This window comes from Theobroma cacao, chromosome 4 (genome assembly GCF_000208745.1).
Source record: "Theobroma cacao cultivar B97-61/B2 chromosome 4, Criollo_cocoa_genome_V2, whole genome shotgun sequence".
Classification (NCBI taxonomy): Eukaryota; Viridiplantae; Streptophyta; class Magnoliopsida; order Malvales; family Malvaceae; genus Theobroma; species Theobroma cacao.
Genome location: NC_030853.1, coordinates 19,818,141 through 19,839,878, shown reverse-complemented (window position 1 = coordinate 19,839,878; position 21,738 = coordinate 19,818,141). Strand labels below are relative to the sequence as shown.

The window sequence follows — 21,738 nt, the reverse complement described above, 5'->3', positions numbered from 1 at the left end:
AAAAGCACTACACCAAAATTTTGGAACCACCCGAGAGTTTCTCGCTGCAGCGAGAACCAGGCCAGTGTAACCCCCCCAGCCCGAGAGTTTCTCGCTACAGCAAGAATGAATCTCGCTGCAGCAAAAAATAGAGCAATTTAGTGTTAAAAGGGGTATTGTTACATCAAAAAACCATTTTCTTGCTGAAATGAAAAGTAATTTGGGAGCAATTAACAATGCCAACATACAACACAATCAAAAATATTTTCATAAACTTTCTATAATATATATATATATATATATACATACATGATCATGCATACCATCCCGCCACACTCAACTCATGTGCACTCCCTACACGCACCATGCAATATCATCATAAGCTCATGTGCACTCCCACACCGCATATTGCTGGGTCATCATCAGCTCATGTGCACTCCCTACACGCACCATGCAATATCATCATAAGCTCATGTGCACTCCCACACCGCACATTGTTGGGTCATCATCAGCTCATGTGCACTCCCACACCGCACATAGCTTGGTCATCTTCAGCTCATGTGCACTCCCACACCGCACATAGCTGGGTCATCATTATCACACAAAAGGAGCATCCAAAGCATAATATACATATCAATATAATGTGATAACGTATGAACTATTCATATTGCACATTTCACAAGATAGAAACATTTCATCAAGGGCTTGTTCCCCAAGTATACTTTTTTTAAAGTAAAAACAAATGAAACTTTCAAATGATTTATTTAAGCATGTAGGCACTTCCCAAAACATTTTGAAATGCAAGTTCACTCACCAGTCTTTGTTGATGTTTTGGTGGGCTCTAACTTCAATTAATATTCTGAATGGAAATGTGGGGTTTCGTTGAAACCTATCACACACAACAACATCGCCATCAAGCCAACTAGGCATTAATACCATTCCAAAAGCTATTTCCTAAATCAAGTTCTACTAGTCATCCCTAACTAACTTCTAACTACTACTAAATGGCTATTATTTGCACTACTCTAGTCACACTAAAAATGAATAAACAACCTCAACAATAAAACACTCACAAATCTAATTACTAGACATTATCAACAACTAAAGAGATTAACTTTAACTTATACTCACCTTAATGGTCTTTGTAGTTGAATTCTCTTTCAAAATTCTTCAAGTAAATAAGGGAAATCACTCTCTCTCTCTACACATCCAACTAGTGAGTGAATGTACTAAAGAAAGACTTTTGAAGGCTGTTGAGGTGTAAAAGTGGAAAAACATGAAAAACCCTATGAAGGAGTGGGCAAAAGCATGAAACTTGGACTTTTTATGAGAAATTTATGGAGGATTCAAGGTTTTCTTCCCATGGAGGGTGAAGAAAACGTGAAATGGAGAGAAGAGATGGATGGAAGAAGAAGTTGCTGGAAGTTGTTGAAACTTAGATATTTATATCTAAAGTTTATCCAATTCCTCATATAAATTACTAAAATGCCCTTATCAAGGTCACTTTGTCTTCCTCCCTTCCTTTGTGCAACCTTTTTACTCTTTTGACACTGAGACAAAGTCCATAATAGTCTAAAAATACTCGAGTTCGCGAAAACGTAAAAATTTAGACACGATATGTAAAATGACCATTTTACCCTTATTATGGAAATTATCAGTGTTTCTATCTTCTTCATTGATTTTACCATCATTCATTTATTCCTTAGGCTTACTTAGACCGTAATAACATTAGAAAACTACTTCCAAGAGCTCACCATGAGAAATGATGAAATTACCCTTGGTTCGTGTTATCGCATCTACTTCTAGTTACGGGTTTATGAAGGTCGAGGTTTCATAATACGAGGGTACTAGGTGTCACATTAAAATTATGATTATGGTTTCAAGGATGCATATTTGTTGAATATGTGGTTTTGTATAAACACTTTTTTGTTAGCTTGTTCCCTTCCCTATGTTTACTCACTGAGTTTTTATAATTTACACATGTAAGCTCTATTTGTTTTTTAGATTCCTAGCTTGTTGGGTCATTCCCAGTGGCAAGGTCAACGTTTGTTGTAATGGTAAGTCCATGGCATCCTAGTCGACCTTACATATTTTTTAGTCTGCTTTGCTGTTAGAGTCAAACTTTTATTTTGTGTTTACCAATGTTGGTTACATTTTATGCTTGGCGATTGTATGACGTATACTATCTGAATATGGAAATAAGTATTTACTATGTGAATGTTTGCACATATTCTGATATGTCAAACTATCTTGTGAGACAATACTTCAGTTTGGTTTAAGTATGCATACACACACAAACACACATATACACACATGTTGAGATGCATTCTCATGTTATTATACCATGCTATTTGATTATGTTTGTTCATGACTAAGGCTTGCTTTGGTTGATTGGACTTTGGCTACTAAAACCTTGTACCGATCATGGCTCGAAATTGGGTTGTGACAAGAATATAATTAGAAAATGGTCAAAAGACCCCTCTAGTCCCTGTACTTTTCAATTTTGTTTAATTTAGTCCCTGTACTCAAAATCAAAATAATTTAGTCCATTGATTTTGGGAATTGCGTCAATTTAGTCCCTCCCCCTAACGGCATCTAATTTTGCCATTAAAGGATGATGTCAGCACTAACGTGTTATATTTTGATGATATGGCGTTTAAGATGATGACGTGGCATTGAGTGATGATGTGGCAATGCCACATGGCACTATACGATGATGTGGCAATGACATGCTGACATGTTAGTGCCACGTGGCATATCAAAAGATTTCCAAAAAAAATTCTGCCACGTCATAGAGACTAAATTGAACAAAAATATATAGTACAGGGACTAAATTGAACAAAATTGAGATGTTAAGGAACTAAATTGAAGAAAATATTTGGAAAGTACAAATCTTTAAATAGATTATTATTATGCTTATCAATAAGCCAAATATATGTGTAAAATATTTATGGTGTTAAATATATATATAAATATTTTCTTACTTGATTATTTGATTCTAGAAGGTGTAAATTAATTTATTTTTTTTCCAAAAGTTAAATTTGAATTCTCCTTCTATAAAAAATATTTTGAAAAAATATCATACCTAAAGTGAAATTTAAATGAATAACTTGCATTACGTTAAAATAAAATAATATAAAATGACTAAATATGTTGATTTAATTACAACTTTAAATACAAATACACATTTTTTTGAAATTATTCAACTCTTACCCAATTTACCTTTTATTTAAATTTACTCAAATTAGCAAAATATGTTGATTTAGTTACAACTTTCACGATTTACAAATACACATTCTTTTGCAATTATTCAACTCTTACCAAATTTACCTTTTTATTTAAATTTACTCAAAATTTCTCATAAAATAATTTTATTTAAATTCAAATACCACAATCAAATTTTGCTAAATTTAAATTTAAATTATTAATTTGGATTTACAAAAAATTTGTTAATAAAATAAAATGGTACAAATATTTATAGTAATATTTAACTTTATTAACCATAAATGCAGTCTTTAATTTAAAAAATTTCAACTTAAAAAATATAACTTGAAATATTAAATAAAATAAAAACATAAAAAATAAATAAATAATTGGAAGGGTGGAGCTCAGATTTTATGGTTGTAATAAGAGGTTTGTCATATCCAAATTAAGCAAGTCAAAACAAAGAATTATTTTTATAATCATCGCTAACTCTATATCTCCGTTGTTCATTTTTTTGAACGAAAAACTAAATCAACATATTTTGCTAATTTGACTTTCACTCATGTTAAAAACTTAGTTAAATAAATTTTAAATTTTCATATTATTATAAATGGAAGAAAAAGAAATTTATTTAGTCATTTTATATTATTTTTTTGTTAACGTAATATAAGTTATTCATCTAAATTTGACTTCAGGTATAAAATTCTTTTCAAATTTTTTTTATAGGAGTATTCAAAATTAATTTTTGTAAAAAATATAAATTAATTTACATATTCTAGAATCAAATAATCAAGTAAGAAAATATTTATATATATATATATATATATGTTTTAGAATCCTAAATCTTTTACACTTAAATATTTGGCTTATTAATAAGCATATCAATAATCTACTTAAACATTTATATTTTTTAAATATTTTTTTCAATTTAGTCCCTTAACATCTTAATTTTGCTCAATTTAGTCCTTGTACTATATATTTTGTTCAGTTAATCCTTATGACTTGGCAGAATTTTTTTTTAAAAAAATTTTTTTTGATCTATCATGTGGCATTGACATGTCAGCATGTTAGTGCCATGTCAGCACCGCCATGTCATCGTATCGTGCCACATGGCATTGCCATGTCATCACTCGGTGCCATGTGGCATGCCACATTATCATCTCAAACGTCACGTTATCAAAATATGACACGTCAGCGCTGACGTCATCTTTTAATAGTAAAATTGGATACTATTAGGGAAAGGGACTAAATTGACGCAATTCTCAAAATCAAAAGACTAAATTGCTTCGATTTTAAGTACAAGGACTAAATTGAACAAAATTGAAGAGTATAGGGACTAGAAGGGTCTTTTGACAATTAGAAAATCAATAGTAGGTAAAATGTTTGTTTAAAATAGCATTTATACATCAACTAACTTAAAATTAAATATTAATAATTTCTTTTAAAATTTATAAAAAAAACTTGTTTTTTTTTCTCTTTTTAACTCCCTCATAATCGTTCTTTTCTTATTGTCCTCATTCTATATCTCTCGGACTCCATCATCTTCTTCTCCTCTTCTTCATCTTCCACTAAAATTAAGTTTGACAAAATTGTATAATTTCAAAAGTAATAGGATAATAAAAGATTATCAAGATAAGTTTTTCTTATTGACTTTAGTGATACATATTTTAAGTGACTTGACCATTTGATTTAGGTTATCATGTGATAATGGATTGTTCTTTTTTCAAATAAATAATTAGGGTTTACTTTTAGTTGAATTTAGTTACTCCTTTTAGTTTAATTGAGCATAAGCATTATAGTTTACGGTCTACTAAACGGTTGAAACCAACATTATAGTAACATTATAGTAGTTTATGTGGTCTCGGTTCTTCCTGCTCCACTAGAGACTCTATCCTCATCCCCTGTCCTGACTCTTCCTATTCAATGCTCATTTCCCAATGATGGCACGTGCTTTGCTGGCGTTTTATGGTTACTGCTCAACCTTTATTCATTCACTTTTCGGCTACTGAGACGTGACTGATGAATAAAAAAGAGAAAATGTTGATCGTGATGTCGATGAGAAAGTGAGAAACTAAACTAAGCCAAATTTCAACCTACCAGAGATACTTATAAATTTTATTTTGGATGCCCATTAAAGAACAAGAAACCTAAAAACCTGAAAGGGATGAAAATATTTTTCTTTTTTAAATTAATCATTAAAAAACTTTTAATCTTTAATAATTTTTAATTTTACCTCATTAATGATGTAGAAACATTTGGTGAGTTGAACTAAACATGAAAAGTACATCAAATATAAACGTTAAAAAATTCATATTATTTGGATTTTGTATACTTTAGATTTAGATTTTAAAATTTTGTACATCAAATAAAGTCTTCTAATCTATTGATTTAGATTTTAAAATTTTGTCATGCCCATATTAATTGCCAAAAAGTATAATGAAAAATAAAGTTTATGATAATTACTTTTATTGATTACATTTAAAACCAACATAACTTTTTTTTTCTTATTACCTCTTAAAGAAAACAAAGCAACTACTAATAAATAAAGGAACATAAGGTAGGGGTAGTGCGTAGCAATAATTATACATAATCTTCTGGCTCTGGGTTGAACACATTCCAGAGTTGCACATCACGAAAAAGTTCATCCCAACTAGAATTATTGCCTACCTCAACCACCATGGTTCTCTCTCCAATTTCTTCATACTTATCTATACTGTTTAAGACGGTCTGGTCTCCCGTTCCGCTTTTAGTGTTGCTATTATTAAAGGAAGCTGCCGCGTGCTGAACGTCAACTGCGTCATTGTCATTTATTAGCAAATTTTCCCACCATATAATTTGATCATTGTCAGCAGGGATATAGTAACTGTTGTCAGCGTCAGCTAACAAATTGTGACTTGCAGTTGCTGCCTCGCTGTTGTTGTCGTTGATGTTTGTTCCTCCCAACTGCACTGGGAAACTTTTCTTTGATAAGGTCCGAGGCCGAGGCTTTATAACAATATTATTAGGGTTTGATGGATTTTGATCATCATCACGTGCTTTTTGTTTGGAAGGATTGAATTTTTTCAGCAAGTGAGTGTTCCAGTAGTTTTTCACATCGTTTGCTGTTCTTCCAGGAAGCCTACCAGCAATTAGTGACCATCTGCAATGGTTAATTAAATGGAAATATATGCATATTAATCTCACAAGAAAAAAACTTGCTGATTGTTGCAATGTGTGCCGCTTCTTTTTATCTTTTTAGACAAGGATAAAAGGCTGACAATATCTATATATAGAGAGAGAGATTGGGATGTTCTCATGGTTTTATTGGGAGTGGGATCTTTTTTTCACAATGGGACACCCGGACGGCACTTAAAACTTTAGACGGAATGAAGTGCGACTAATGATACCAAAGAAAATTATCTTTTATGACATTATTCGATATCAATATTGATTTTCTTTTATTTTTTGGTATGTATCGTGTAAGGTTCAAACTGATCTGTTAGGAAAAAATTTTCCTCATAAACATTAGGATTTATATGGATAATGGCATTTGTCATTTGAACTGAAGGTCACATATTTGACTAGAATTTTTTTTTTTTGGGTTTTTTACGGTTATTATTACAAGGTTACTTTAAAAAGACAAGCGGAATATAGTACTCTTCAGACAAAGTACTCTCTGAATTTCATATTGAAAAATTACTGCACTTCATTGGTAAACTCCTGCATACTTTACCAAATTCAAGGAAACTAATATGGTGTAATTCACCTAAAATAACAAAAAAAATTAAAAAAGAGAGGTCTAATGACTCAAGAGGAAGTACTAGTGAGAAAATAGGAGAAAATGAAATTCTCTTACTTGCTTTTCTCTCACTTTTACCAAGTACTAATGAAAATATTTTTTTTCTTCCAATTTTCCATCCACCCTTTATCATGCTCTAACTTTTCCACTCTACCAAGCAAAACCTAGTGATTTTTTAATGCCTAAAAACTAAAATTAAAATATTAAAATCTAAAATCAAATATAGAAATATAAAAAAAATTAAGATGTTCAAAGGAAAGAAAAACAATTTTGAAAAGGTGAATATTCATTAAGACAAAGTGAGTAGTAAGTATGGGATGTTCATCTTTGAGCTTTGGAACTCGAATTTAAGACAAAAAGAATGAGATTTATGAAGAAGGAGAGAGAAGTATCACCTTCTCTTGTGTAGCATGAATCGTATGTTTTAGCTAATATTAGGAGGAGAGGGCAAAGGCTCCGACAAAAAATAGCATTTATTAAATATGGGCTTAGCATCAATTTGATTGTTTTCAATGTCTTTAATCAGAATGTTAAGTTGTGGTGTTTTGTGTCTGTTAGGTCCATCGCTTAGATTTTGTCGTTTTTTTCTCTTGTTGAGATGCTTCAGTTTTATATACGCAGAAGAATTTGATGCCCTCTGCTTTATGTTTTTCTTTTAAATTATTCCTTAATTGGTTGAGGGAAAAGAAAGGAAGAAATATTGATAACTATCATGGAGGAAGAAAGAAAAAGAATGTGAAGAGTAATGAATTAACAAATTAAAAGTGTAAGATCATTATAATTATAGTGAAATTTTATGACATTTACAATCGGACTTTATTGATTCATTCCTTTTGTTATCATCTGATGCTGTTTTGTATGGAATTCTTATCTTGGGGTGTTGGTTTCAATGGTTTGTTACCGGAAAATTGGCTGTTGCGTTGGACATGGTGTTTCCATGGGTTGCTTGGCTGGTATGGTTATAATTGGATGGCCAGAATGAGTCTGTTGTTTTTTCTCTTTTTTCGATATTGCCTAGAGGTGCTACTGGTTAATGAGAGGCGGTGCGGATCAGGGTGCTGCTGCTTTTTTATTGAATGAGGACTGCCTTTACAAGGTTTCTGTGTAGTCTTGTCGTTGCATATGTGCTATTGTTTTCCTTACGGCTAATCTGGAAGGAATACTATCTGTCTGTTTACCTCCAAGATACTGCGTTGCGTACGCTATATGGGTACGGGGGGCTTCATGTAAAGTTAGGGCGCTGATTGGGAGCTGTATTTTTTGGTTTGTATGGAGAAGGGTGGGGTTATTCTTTTGTCCCGGCTAGAGGGAGCTTGAGCCTTTTGAAGGAGTTTTGGGGTGATATACCAGGCTGAATGTAAAATTTCAGTTGCTGGTATACAGATCAAATCTTCATGTTAAATGCATGAGGTGAGAAAGTGTGTTTTTAAGATCGTCCGAAGAAGTGCATAAAGCTAGACTAATCAGTTCAAGACTTGGGACGCATTCTAGCTTTGGAATTGATAATAAAAGTGCATGCTTTTCACAACAAATATCCTCGGAGAAAGATATTAAGTCCAGGCAAAGCCTAGGGATATCCCTAAGCATATTATTAACCTTAAGGAGAGCAAGGCATTCGATAGCCAAATCTTTTTCAAAAGATTTCTTATAATATTAATAAATTATAATTTTCGTTAATAAATTCTTAAAATTGGCAAGAGCCAAAATGCAAAGAGTGCATGTGAGCGTTCAATTAGGAAATTTTGTAAACGAAATTTTCCTTCTTTGGCGAAAGAGATAGTGAGACGTGGGGTTTGTTGAACGGTATTTTCTTTCTTTCACAAAAGAGGTATAGAGAGGTGTTGAGAGGAAGAAAACTCTTGGCAAAGGCAACGTCATTATGGAGACTTGTATGTACTTAATGTACTTATTTTAGTAAATATCAAATACTTCTGTTTAGCATTTTGAACTTCACTTACCTGTTACCTAGGAGCTTATGGAGACGTATGATGAGATCAACTTCATCAGCTGCAAAATCTCCTCTCTTGATGTTTGGCTTGAGATAATTCAACCACCTCAGTCTACAGCTTTTCCGGCATCGATTCAAGCCTGCAAAAAATGCAACCAAATATGGACGAAACTCTTGGTTACGATTATAACTGATCAGCCAAGTTTTAAAAATTGTAACCCTTTCTAGCAGATGAGAATTGTGACCTCAGAAAAATAATAATAAGCACGAAAGCATCAAATTACCTGCTTTAGAAGGAACTTGATGCCATTTTCCTTCTCCATATTTTTCAATGCATTTCTTGAGAAGAATGTCCTCTTCTTCAGTCCATGCACCTTTCCTAACTCCTAAAGATAAGCCTTCCATAGGTTTACGGTACATATATATTAACTTAGAGAGCTTACGTGGGATTCTGCTGTTTCAAACTGCCGAATCCATTTATTTATACTTTCCAATCTCTTTAGTAGAGTAAAAAAGTGACCTATCTAAATATGGCGACGTGCATAACTTCATATCCGCAGAAAGTTCCACGAGATAGAAAGTTGGTGACAGTTCTCATCTACCATAGAGTTTATCTTAGCTACCGGTCCAACCATATCCCACACACCGTTCTTTTTGTTAACCCACGATTTCATTAAAAGGCTCTGGCTATAAAACAAGCTGAGCATAAACTACAGGAATAATTTTTTTGTTTGTCCTCATATATAGGATGCTTTTAAAAATAACTTTACTTATAATTTTAACTGTTTTTAGTAAAAAATAAAATTTTGGGACAAAAATATCCTTAATGAAACCTCCTCATTCACACCCACTCTCATACATCCACAGATTGGTGAAAATATATTTGTCCAAAATTTGCTACACGACATTTTGTTAAAAACATCCTCATGTTGTAGGAAATGATTTTTCTGGCTTTTCAAACATTGACTGTAAACACAAACACTAGGTACACTACACGGTAGGTTTATTAAACGATCATTTGATTCATTATCAAAGATAGAAAAGTGTTCGAACAAGTTCATAGCAAAGTAATCAGTCACAACAAACGGTAAGTTAGTGAATGTCGAATTTTTTGTTGTGTTTTTTAGTGAATTTAGTAATTTGAATGCCATATTGCTTGAAAAGGTGGTTTAGGGTTTTGTTGTTAAATGGCATTTGGTATTGTTTGAAGTTGTTGAAATCTCCAGAGATGTTACAAGCCATGGCCATTTGGAACGAATGTTGTTAGCATGTGGAGAGAAAATGGGCATGGTGTGTAAACAACTCTAGGAATTTCCCTAAGTGCATGAATATGGCGTGTAGCAACCAATGAATTTGAGGCATTGTGTGTATGATCTTAGGATTATATGTTTGGCATGTAGCATGTTATGAATTTTAAGTATGGCATGTAACAACATTGGAATTTTATGAATGGTGTGTAACAAATTAGTCATTACACATGGCATGTTGGACAAAAGCAAGTAATTGGTTCGATGCACATACTGATCGAAATTGTGCAGCCAATTGTTGTGAGAATGTTGTCTGTGTACTGGACTGCACAAACTCGTGTGCATACATCAATTGCCATTATTGTGGGTTAGGGATTGAATGGTGTGGTATATGTGAAGCAATGTAAATCTGAATCTGATTGACGTGATTACCATATTGGATAGCTTGATCATGTGGCATAACATTTGTATGTCATTTCTTAATGGTGACATACATTGCCAGAACTTTCATCTACACTTGCAGAATTAACGCAATATCCTCATTGTCCTAGATAACTAGGTGTGATAGCTCTCCGGGTATACTGATTAATGCATTTAGCTCTATTTCGTGATTTTGTGAGTTTATCCCAACAACATCTTCAACTAGTTTCATCAGGCCATAAACAACAAATTACTTCTAACCCCCCACATTCGTGACTCACCCTTGTAAATGCCATCGACCCAATGACCATCGTGTCTTATCACAAGTTGCACATTTGGCATGCCGCTGAAATTTAAAAAAAAATTAAGTATTAAAATCACTTTATCAAAAAGTTGCTACATGCCATGATCTTAAATTTTCCTACACCCCATGTTAAAAACATGTTGTTCTTACCCGCCATATTAAAAAAAACTACAATTTTGTCGTTGATACTACCATTTCCCATCCTACAAAATTTGATTTTTATCTTATGTTGGAATCCAAGTAAACTAGGCTTGCCTTTTAATATTATCATATGCTTTTTCTGTTTGATATTAGTTTTTTCATCATCATACAAGACATGGTGGTGAGTGGGCTTGCTTTTCCCCTACATATCAAAAAGGGCTATTTTCAAACCCATTCATTACCAAGTATTGTATGATGAAAGCAAGTTCACTGCAGACAGCTTGCAAGTGACCATACACAATTTATGTTACATGCAATGGGTTTACATCTTTCTCTATAACCTCTATAATCTACAAAATCAAATCAATTTATCAACAAGTTCCTACTCCTTAGGTTCTCAACTTTTGCTACATGCCAAGTTGCACAAAATTTTGTTACACGTCATATCGAAAAATATTGTTACATGCCATGTTGAAAAAAATATTACATACCATGTTCATCCAAATTTCATAACACACCATATTTAAAAGTAGTTTTGTACATGTCGTTAAAAAAGAAAATTTTGCCCACCATGTTCAAAAACAATTTGTTACAAGCCATTTTCGTAAAAAAATTTTCCTACACGCCATGGTCAAACATTTTGCTTCACACCATTTATACTACATGCCATGTACAGACCAATTTTACTACAAAGCAAATAACAAAACATTTTTTTACACACCATGCCATGTTCATTAGATATTTTACACACCAACTGAATTAGAGCTGTTATAGGCTTGCATGTAATAGCAACAACTGTGGCTAGTGTTCCAATTTACAAACAATGTTTAAGAGATTAAATGGAGTGGGTTTTCCATCAATGTTGGGGTTTTGTTAATATAAACCAACAAACCCAATAACATACTTTGATATCATCTCTACTCATTAGTTTGTAGATCGACGACGATATGCCCAAATCACGAGAGATAAACCAAAGAATGATAGCGATGGTGGTAAATTAGAGAGAGTTGAAAGACCTAGATGGCAAAAGAAAGTTGACAAATGGTTGAGCTGAGAAAACTGAGATACATGGATGGTGAGAAAGAGTTGACAGAGTATTTAATTTGCGTTGATGGTGGGAGGGAGAAGTCAAGAGCTTAATTTGTTTGAAATGGTTTCAAGAGCACTTTTATCATCTAATGGCTAAAACTGCATAAAATAGTTAACTCTATATTAAAGGCTATTTCTGAAATTGACTTATGAGGTTGACCATTTCTCACTATTTCCTCTAAATTACAATAGCACCCGTCCTTTCATCTCTGCTTTACATTGTTAAAATGAGGTTTTGTACCTTAGTACCATAGAGTTTAACATTAAACTTAGGTGGCGTTTGATATTAGGGATGTGCATAAACATTTCTTGTAATGTGTCCAATTAAATTACATTATAGAATTTGTTTTGAAACAAACCAAGACAATATAAGATTGCAATGCAATCACATTACAGTTAATGGATGTAATGTGATTGCCTTGAAAAACTAATGCAATCTCATGTTACAACTTACTCTACAATGTTTTTTATTTTTAATTGAGGGAGGGGGATTTGAACCTTACTCTTTAGGTAGGGGATAATGCACCAACTGATGAGTCAAATGCTCGAGTGCAACTTACTTTATAATGTTATCAAACTTGATTTGAGATTTTTACTCTTTTTCAATCAATAAAATTCTAAAACTAAATTTTTATCACTTAAAAAAAATCTTTAAAATTAAAAATATTTTACAATTTTAAAAAAAAACCTATAAATTTTGAAAAACATAAAAATAATTTTTTTAATTTTTAAAAATTTAAAAACATATTAAAAAAACCAAAAATAATTTTTAATTGTTAAAAAAATTATATAACGATAAAAAATAAATATACTTTTTATTTTTAAGAAATTATAAAAGATTAAAAAATTCATACAATAAAAAACATATTTATATTTTTTGAAAAAATAAAAGATATTCTCTTTGTGCTCATAAGTTTTTAAAATTATAAAAATTATTTCCTTTCTGTAATATTTAATAAATTTTTAAAAATAAAAAATATTTCTTTTTTACTTTCAATTTTTTTGAGATTAGGTGAGTTTGAGCCAATAGCACTCACTAAGAAGTGCAATGTAATCATTCAGAATAAGCTCCCTCCCAAACTTAAAGACTTAGGCAATTTTACTATTCCGTGCACAATTGGTGCTTTATTCTTTGCTAGGTCTTTGAATGATCTAAGGGCGAGTATTAATTTCATGGCATTGTCATTCTACAACATGTTGGGTTTGGGGGAGATCAAGCCCACTACTGTAACTCTTCAATTGGTCGATAGAACTTTCACATATCCAAGAGGCATAGTGGAAAATGTGCTTGTGAAAGTGGATAAATTCATATTCTTAGCAGATTTTATAGTTTTTTTTTTTTTTAAGGTGATTTTACAGTTCTTGATATAGAGGAAGATAGAAAAGTTCCTATTATCCTTAGGAGACATTTCTTACGCGCAGCTAGAGCACTCATTAATGTTGAAAAGGGAGAACTTACCTTGCGAGTACAAGATCAAGAGGTAACATTTAATATCTTTCGTGCTTTAAAGTTCACTAATGATCATGATGAGTGGTTTTCAGTTAGTGTGGTAGATAGGGCCACAAGTGAAGTCTTCATGGAAAATCATCCTAATGACCCACTTGAAGCATCATTGATTTTTGAATCTGAGCTCAGTAATGAAGAAGTTATAAAATGTGTCAATGCATTGAATGCCCCGTCTCGAGTATTGGGAACTCGATTTGAATTGTTAGATTTGTCTTCATCTTCATCCTCACCAATGAAACCTTCAATTGAGGATCCTCTTAAGTTAGAACTTAAACAATTGCTAAAACATTTGAGGTATGCATATCTTGGAAACTCATCTACTCTTTCAGTTATTGTTGCATCTGATCTTGACAATAAGTAGAAAGAAAAATTAAAGTTTTAAGAGAGCATAAAAAGGTATTAGGGTGGTCAATAGTTGATATCAAGGGGATAAGTCCTTCAATATGCATGCACAAAATTTTGTTGAATGATATTCACAGAGCCACTATCGATCATCAGAAGAGATTGAATAAAATTATAAATGAAGTAATCAAGAAGGAAATAATCAAGTGGCTAGATGCGGGCATCATTTATCCTATTTTAGATAATGAATGGGTAAGCCCAGTGCACTGTGTACCAAAGAAAGGTGGGATAACAATGGTGGTTAACGAAAACAATGAGCTTATTCCCACACGGACAATCACTGGATGGAAAGTATGGATGGACTACAGAATGCTAAACAAGGCCATAAGGAAATATCATTTTCCTTTACCTTTCATTGACCAAATGTTGGATAAGTTAGCTGGAAGAGAGCATTATTGTTTCTTGGATGGATACTCAGGCTATAATCAGATTGCCATAGCACTAGAAGATCAAGAGAAAACAACTTTTACATGTTTCTATGGTATTTTCACATTTAGACGAATGCCATTTGGGTTGCGTAATGCTCTAGCCACATTTCAATGGTGCATGACGTCTATCTTCTCGAATATGGTGGGGAAAACCATAAAGGTATTTGTGGATGATTTCTCAGTCTTTGGCAATAATTTTGATGAATGTTTGCTCAATCCTAATAGGGTATTGCAAAGATGTGAGGAGACAAACCTGGTTTTAAATTGAAAAAAGTGCGATTTTATGGTACAAGAAGGCATTGTTCTTGGTTACAAGGTGTCGAGCAAAGGATTGGAGGTGGACAAAGCCAAGGTTGAGACCATCGAAAACCTTCCACCACCAACCTTGGTAAAAGGTATTCGGAGTTTCCTTGGACATGTCAGTTTTTATCGGTGATTCATTAAGGATTTTTCCAAAATTGTTAAATCTTTGTGCAATCTTTCAGAAAAAGAACTCCCACTTAGATTTGATCATTCATGTCATGCTACATTTATAGAAAAAAAAAAGAAGAAGTTGACAACTGCACCCATTATTGTAGTTCCTAATTGGTCACTCCCATTTGAACTTATGTGTGATGCTAGTGATCATGCTATAGGTGCAATGTTAGGATAAAGAAAGAATAAAATTTTTCATTCGATATATTATGCAAGTAAAACCTTGACTGAAACTCAAATACACTACACTACCACTAAAAAGGAATTATTAGCTATTGTGTATGCATTTGACAAATTTCACTCATATTTGATTGGCACTAAAGTTATTGTTTGTACTGACCACTCTATAATTAAGTGTTTGATTGCTAAAAAGGATGCCAACCCAAGGTTAATAAAATGGATTCTGATGCTACAAGAATTAGATTTGGAGATTAGAGAGAAAATGTTTAAAAATCAAGTAACCAACCATTTATCAAGGCTAGAGCATGACAACCAAGGTAAGGATTGAACTTTAATTAATGAAACTTTTCCTGATGAACAATTATTGCATGTTGGTCATAAAAAATTACCATGGTATGTTGACTATGTCAACTTCATTGTGTGTAAGCTTTTACCTCTAAATTTAACTCTTGAACAAAAGAAGAAATTTTTGCATGATGTTAAATATTATCTATGGGATAAACCATTTTTATTTAAGCAATGTGCTGACAGAATTATAAGAAGGCGCATTTTAAAGGGAAAAGTTGAAAATGTGTTGAGACATTGTCACTTATTAAAATATGGGGTTCATTTTAACGATGATAGAATAATGGCCAAAGTTTTTCAAACAAGTTTGTATTGGCCAACATTATTCAAAGATGCTCATAACTTTATGTTGCATTATGACAGATGTCAAAGAGTGCGAGACATTTCCAGAAGACATGAGATTCCGTTTAACAACATTTTGGAAGTTGAGATTTTCAATGTATGGGGAATCGATTTCATGGGACCATTCATATCGTCATTCAACAATTAATACATCTTGGTGGTCATCGACTATGTGTCTGTTAGCTCCATTAGTTTTTGATGATAATAAAACATTCCCATTTCATTTGTGTCTAATATTTCTAATTGAGTGTGCAGGACAAAAATTGTATGCAAATATTTGATCAATTATTCAAATGCACATATCAAAGAGCATAGAATAAGGAAGTCACAATTGATCAACAAGACAGAAGCCTTTTAGTTGATTAATGAAGAGTTAGTCAGCTAAGGTTTAAATCAAAAGTTGGCGGGCTAAAAAGTATTGAAAAACAGAACCAACTTAGTCGACCAAGGAATGAGTTAGTTGACTAAGTGCACACTGCCAGAAACTGGGATCAGAAGACAAAAACGACTTAGTCGAATAAGATATCGGTTAGTCGACTAAGAGCATTCTGCCAAAAATTTTGAATTATGCATTAGAAGACAGATTAACTGCCAGAATTGCTACCAAACTGTTCCCAACGGTCAAAAACTGTCTAACTCACATCAGAGCTAATTTTTCAAGTATAAAAGAGGGTTCCAACGGTTAGAAATGTATAAAAGGCTTCCAAGAACACAAAGAGAGCTAAAAAACTAGAAAACACTTGCTGCTCATTTACTACACTCAACTCCTATCTTTGTAATTATGATATGCACTTCATTTGTACCACTTAGATCAACCTTGTGATCATAGGTACACTCATTTTACTTTTCTTCTTGTATTCTTAGAGTGAACGAGTCACTCTAAGAGATTGATTTAAGCTAAGATTGCTTGATTGGGTATAAGTTCTAACTTAGTCTTGAAAAGTTAGGTGTTGGGTTTTAGTTGATCTCGATAAAAACTATTGTGAAAGGTTTTGGCTAAGCCTAGTAAAATCCATTGTAAAGCTTGGTGAAAGCTTGTGAATTTCATCGGTTTATAGTGGATTAGCTTGGAAAATCCTTGATTGGATAATCAAGGTGGTGGATGTAGGTCTTGGACCGAACTATTGGCTCCATTAGTTTTTGATCATAATAAAACATTCCCATTTCATTTGTGTCTAATATTTCTACTTGAGTGTGCAGGACAAAAATTGTATACAAATATTTAATCAATAATTCAAATGCACATATCAAAGATCATAGAAATAAGGAAGTCACAATTGATCAACAAGACAGAAGCCTCTTAGTCGATTAATGAAGAGTTAGTCAGCTAAGATTTAAATCAAAAGTTGATAGGCTGAGTTAGTCGACTAAGTGCACACTGTCAGAACTGCTAGAAACTGGGATCAGAAGACAGAGACGACTTAGTCGACTAAGATATCGGTTAGTTGACTAAGAGCATTTTGCCTGCAAGTTTAAACTCTGCATTAAAAGACAAATTAACGGTTAGAACTAACTCCCAACTATTTTCAACGGTCAAAAAACTGTCAAATTGCTATCAGAGTTGTTTCTCTAAGTATAAAAGAGGGTTCCAACAGCAAGAAATAATAAGAGAGAAGGCTTTCAAGCAAAAAGAGTTCAAAAACTAGCAAAAATTTCTCTGCACTTTACTGCACTCAACGCCCATCTTTGTAGTTGTGTTTTGCACTTCAACTTGTACCACTTAGATCAACTTTGTGATCATAGGTACACTTCTATTTCATTTCTCTTTATGTTTTTAGACTGAAAGGGTCACTCTAAGGGGTTCAATCAGGCTTGGATTACTTGTTTAGATAAAGGTTCTAACTTATCCTTGAAAAGTTAGGTGTTGGGTTATAGATGAGCCCGAAAAACACTACTTGGAAAGGTTTTGGCTGAGCCTGGTAAAAGCCATTGTAAAGCTTGGTGAAAGCTTGTGAATTTCACCGGTTCTTAGTGGATTGTTTGGAAAATCCTTGGTTGAACAATCAAGGTAGTGGATATAGGTCTTGAACCGAACCACTATAAATAGTCGTGTGTTTGTTTGTTTTGTTTTCAGTTTTTATTCATCTTTAAGTTCTTTCTTTTATTGTGCATTTATCTCTAATTAAAGGTCAATTTTTGAAAGAGCCAAAAAGTGCTATTCACCCCCTTCTAGCATATTTATTTGAGAGCAACAAGTGGTATCAGAGCAAGTTCTTTGTTCTTAAGATCTAACACCTTTTGGGAGGATCCAAATTGCTTTCTAAAAATCCATAGTTGCTAAGGGACAATCCACAAATAGACCACCTCTGTTTGATGGCTCTAACTATCTTTATTGGAGCACTAGGATGTCAATATACATTAGAGTAATTGATTATGAGATGTGAGATGTCATTACTGATGGACCATTCATTCCCTCAACTCTAAATATAGTGACAAATGAGATGATCCTAAAGTTAAGGTCTGAATGGACCAAGGCTGAAACTAAGAGAGTTCAAACAAATTTTAAGACTATAAATACATTGCATTGTACCTTGACTCCCACCAAATTCAATAAAGTATCAAATTGTACAACAGCTAAACAAGTGTGGGATAAGCTTAGGATTATCCATGAAGGGACTTCTCAAGTCAAGGAGTCCAAGATAGCCCTCTTGACCCATAATTATGAAATGTTTAAGATTTAGCGTGGTGAAGATATCACCAACATATTAGATAGATTCACAAACATCACAAACAAACTTAGTCAGCTAGGCAAACCAATACTTGAGCATGAGATTGTTAAAAGACTTCTCAGAAGCCTACCAAAAAATTAGAAGCCTAAAGTGACTGTAATCGGAGAAGCCAAGGACCTCAATGTTATTACTCTAGATGAGATTTGTGGTTCTTTCCTTACTCATGAGCTAGAACTTAAGGAAGAGGAAGAAGAAGATAGGGGGAAAACAAAAGAAAAGAAAAATAACATTGCACTAAAAGTCAACATTCTTAAAGAAAAGTTGGAAGAGCTATCCTATGATGATGATGAAGAGTTAGCACTGGTTGCAAGAAAATTCAGAAAGCTTATGGGCAAAAGAAATAGGAGATTGGCTAGAAGAGGGTTTAGAAAAGATCAAGGTTCTTCATGGAGAACTAGAAACAAAGATAACTCCAACAAAAAAGATGAGCTAACCTACTTCGAATACAAGAAGCTTGGACATTTTAAGTCTGAATGCCCATTGCTAAAAAATGAGACTCCAAAGAAAAACAAGAAATCAAAGAAGGCAATAGTGGCAGCTGCTTGGTTAGACAGTTACACATCAAGTTCTGAAAGTGAAAAAGAAAAAGCTGAGGAAAGAGCAAACCTATGTTTGATGGCACGGGAAAATGAATCCAAGGTATCCTCATCCCTTTGTGATATTTTTTTTAATGGTTTACAAGATGAGTATGACTGCCTTTATGATGAATTTGATTTTTTTTTAAAAAAAATACAAGACTTTAAAGAAAAAGACTGCATCTCTTGAAAATGATTTAGAAAAGATAAGAGAAGAGTTCAATTCTGTTTTTGAGCAAAGAAATTTTCTGCAAGTTGAGTTAGAACATTCAAAAACAGATTTTGAAGTTTTAAAATTAGAGTTGGACAATAAATCTGAAGCTTTGCAAAAAACACTTGATGAAAACACAGCTCTCAAATGTTTAAAAAGGGAAACATCAAGTAGGATCACATTTTTGAAGAAAAATTCCGGTAATGCTTCATTTAGATGCTATAGTTGTGGAAAATATGGACATTTATCATATGATTATTTTAAGAAAAGTAACCCGTAGAAAACAAGAAAAATATGGGTTCTAAAAGGATCTTATGTTGTTGCTAACAATCAAGGACCCATCAAAGTATGAGACCCATAAAAAAAATCTGAAATTCTGTTTGATAGGTTGAGCTGCACTTAAAGGAGACATGTTCAAGAGCTCAACTCAAGAAGAAGTAGCCTTGGTATATGGATAGTGGCTACTCAAGGCACATGACAGGAGATGAAATATTATTTGCTAAGTTGGACAAAAGAAAGGGAGGAACCGTATCCTTTGGTGATGATTCAAAAGCTAGAATCCATGGTATACGAACGGTTGGTAAGAACTCCCAAACTCAAATCAGTCATGTGTTAATGGTTAAAGGCTTGAAACATAATTTATTAAGCATTAGTCAATCTTGTGATAAAGGATTTAAAGTATGCTTTGACTTAAATAAGTGTGAAGTGATAGATATAAGCACAAATAAAGTCTCATTTATAGGAAAAAGATTAAAGAATATGTATGTTGTATTTCTTGAAGATCTTGAAATGGATTATGAAATATGTCTTATGGCAAATGCTAAAAATGATAGTTGGCTATGGCATATAAGACTAGGACATGTGAGCTTGAATACTATGTCCAAATTAATTAAGAAACATCTAGTTGTTGGACTACTGGATATAAAATTTGAAAATAATAAAATATGTGATGCTTGTCAACTAGGAAAACAAGTTAGAACATCCTTTAAGACAAAGAGAGTTGTCTATACCTCTAGACCTCTTGAATTACTGCACATTGATCTATTTGGTCCAATAAGTACAACTAGTCTAGGAGGAAAATCTTATGGATTTGATAGTTGATGACTACTCTAGGTACACTTGGGTTTATTTTCTTACTCATAAGAATGATGCTCTACCAGCATTTATAAGTTATTGTAGGAAAGTTGAGAATGAGAAATGACTAACCATAGTTAGTATTAGGAGTGATCATGAAGGAGAATTTGAAAGTGATGAATTTGAGAAATTTTGCAATGAAAAGGGGTTGGATCATAATTTTTCTGTACCTAGAACACCCCAGCAAAATGGAGTTGTAGAGAGGAAAAATCGAACCTTAAAAGAAATGACTAAAATTATGCTATGTGAGAATAACCTACGAAAATAATTTTAGGCTGAGGCAGTGAACACAACAGCATATATACTTAATAGAGTCTCAATTAGAGCCATGATATCAAAGACTCCATATGAACTTTACAAGGGTAGGAAACCAAATATTTCACACCTTAGGATTTTTGGTTGTAAATGTTTTGTGTTAAACAATGGAAAACAATCCTTAAGTAAGTTTGATGCCAAGAGTGATGAGGTAATATTTTTGGGATATGCGTTAAACTCAAAAGCTTTTAGAGTTTTCAACAAAAGAACTTTTACTGTTGAAGAATCAATCCATGTAGTTTTTTATGAGTCCAATGCCTTACAAAAGAAAATTCATGCTGCTGATGATGATGTAAAGATCTTAGAAAAACAAATGGAAGAAATGAGTGTAGAGAACAATAAGAATAATGAAGAAAGCTCACCTAAAAGAGAAAATAAAGCTCCACCCCTAGAAAATTTACAAAGAACAGAAATTCAGCATAGTGATCTTCCAAGGAGTTGGAGATATGCAAAAGACCATCCACAAGAACAAAAAATATGAGACATTTCTCAAAGAGTTAAGACTAGGAGAGCAACAAGAGAGACTTGTGAGTTTTCAACTTTCATATCTCAAATTGAGCCTAAGACATTTGAAGAAGCAGAAAAAGAGGAAAGCTGGATATTGGCCATGCAAGAGGAACTTGATCAATTCAAAAGAAACCGTGTGTGGTCATTAGTCTCTAGGCATTTAAACCACCCCATTGTTGGAACAAACTGTGTGTTTAGAAATAAGGTAGAGGAGCAAGAAAATGTAGCTAGAAATAAAGCTAGGTTGGTAGCCCAAGGGTATAACCAATAGGAAGGAATAGACTGTGATGAAACCTTTGCACCGATTGTTAGGATTGAAGCCATAAAGTTGTTGCTTGCTTTTGCATGCTTTATGAATTTTAAATTATATCAAATGGATGTAAAAAGTGCATTTTTAAATGGATTCATTCAAGAGGAAGTGTATGTTGAACAACCACAAGGATTTGAAGACTTTGAAAAACCAAATCATGTTTTCAAAC

At 33.0% G+C, this 21,738-nt stretch overlaps 1 protein-coding gene across 2 annotated transcripts; it reads right to left on the bottom strand.

The window, feature by feature from the left end:
* On the bottom strand, positions 5,647 to 9,380 carry LOC18601886 (transcription factor MYB75). 2 transcript variants are annotated; one of them, XM_018118901.1, is made up of 3 exons: positions 9,194 to 9,380; positions 8,920 to 9,049; positions 5,647 to 6,301 (listed from the first exon to the last, which is right to left on the bottom strand). In XM_018118901.1, exons 1-3 carry the CDS (start codon positions 9,327 to 9,329, stop codon positions 5,764 to 5,766), a joined length of 804 nt encoding a protein of 267 aa, XP_017974390.1. In that variant the 5' UTR covers positions 9,330 to 9,380; the 3' UTR covers positions 5,647 to 5,763. The 2 variants fall into 2 exon arrangements, with proteins under 2 accessions (XP_017974390.1, XP_007033038.1); XM_007032976.2 differs by having other exon boundaries at positions 5,648 to 6,322.

Coding starts and splice junctions, on each gene's coding strand:
- LOC18601886 (XM_007032976.2), bottom strand. CDS start 9,329: ATGTACCGTAAACCTATGGAAGGCTTATCTTTAGGAGTTAGGAAAGGT. Junction 9,050..9,193: donor TCAAGTTCCTTCTAAAGCAG/GTAATTTGATGC, acceptor CATTTTTTGCAG/GCTTGAATCGATGCCGGAAA. Junction 6,323..8,919: donor CATAAGCTCCTAGGTAACAG/GTAAGTGAAGTT, acceptor TAACCATTGCAG/ATGGTCACTAATTGCTGGTA.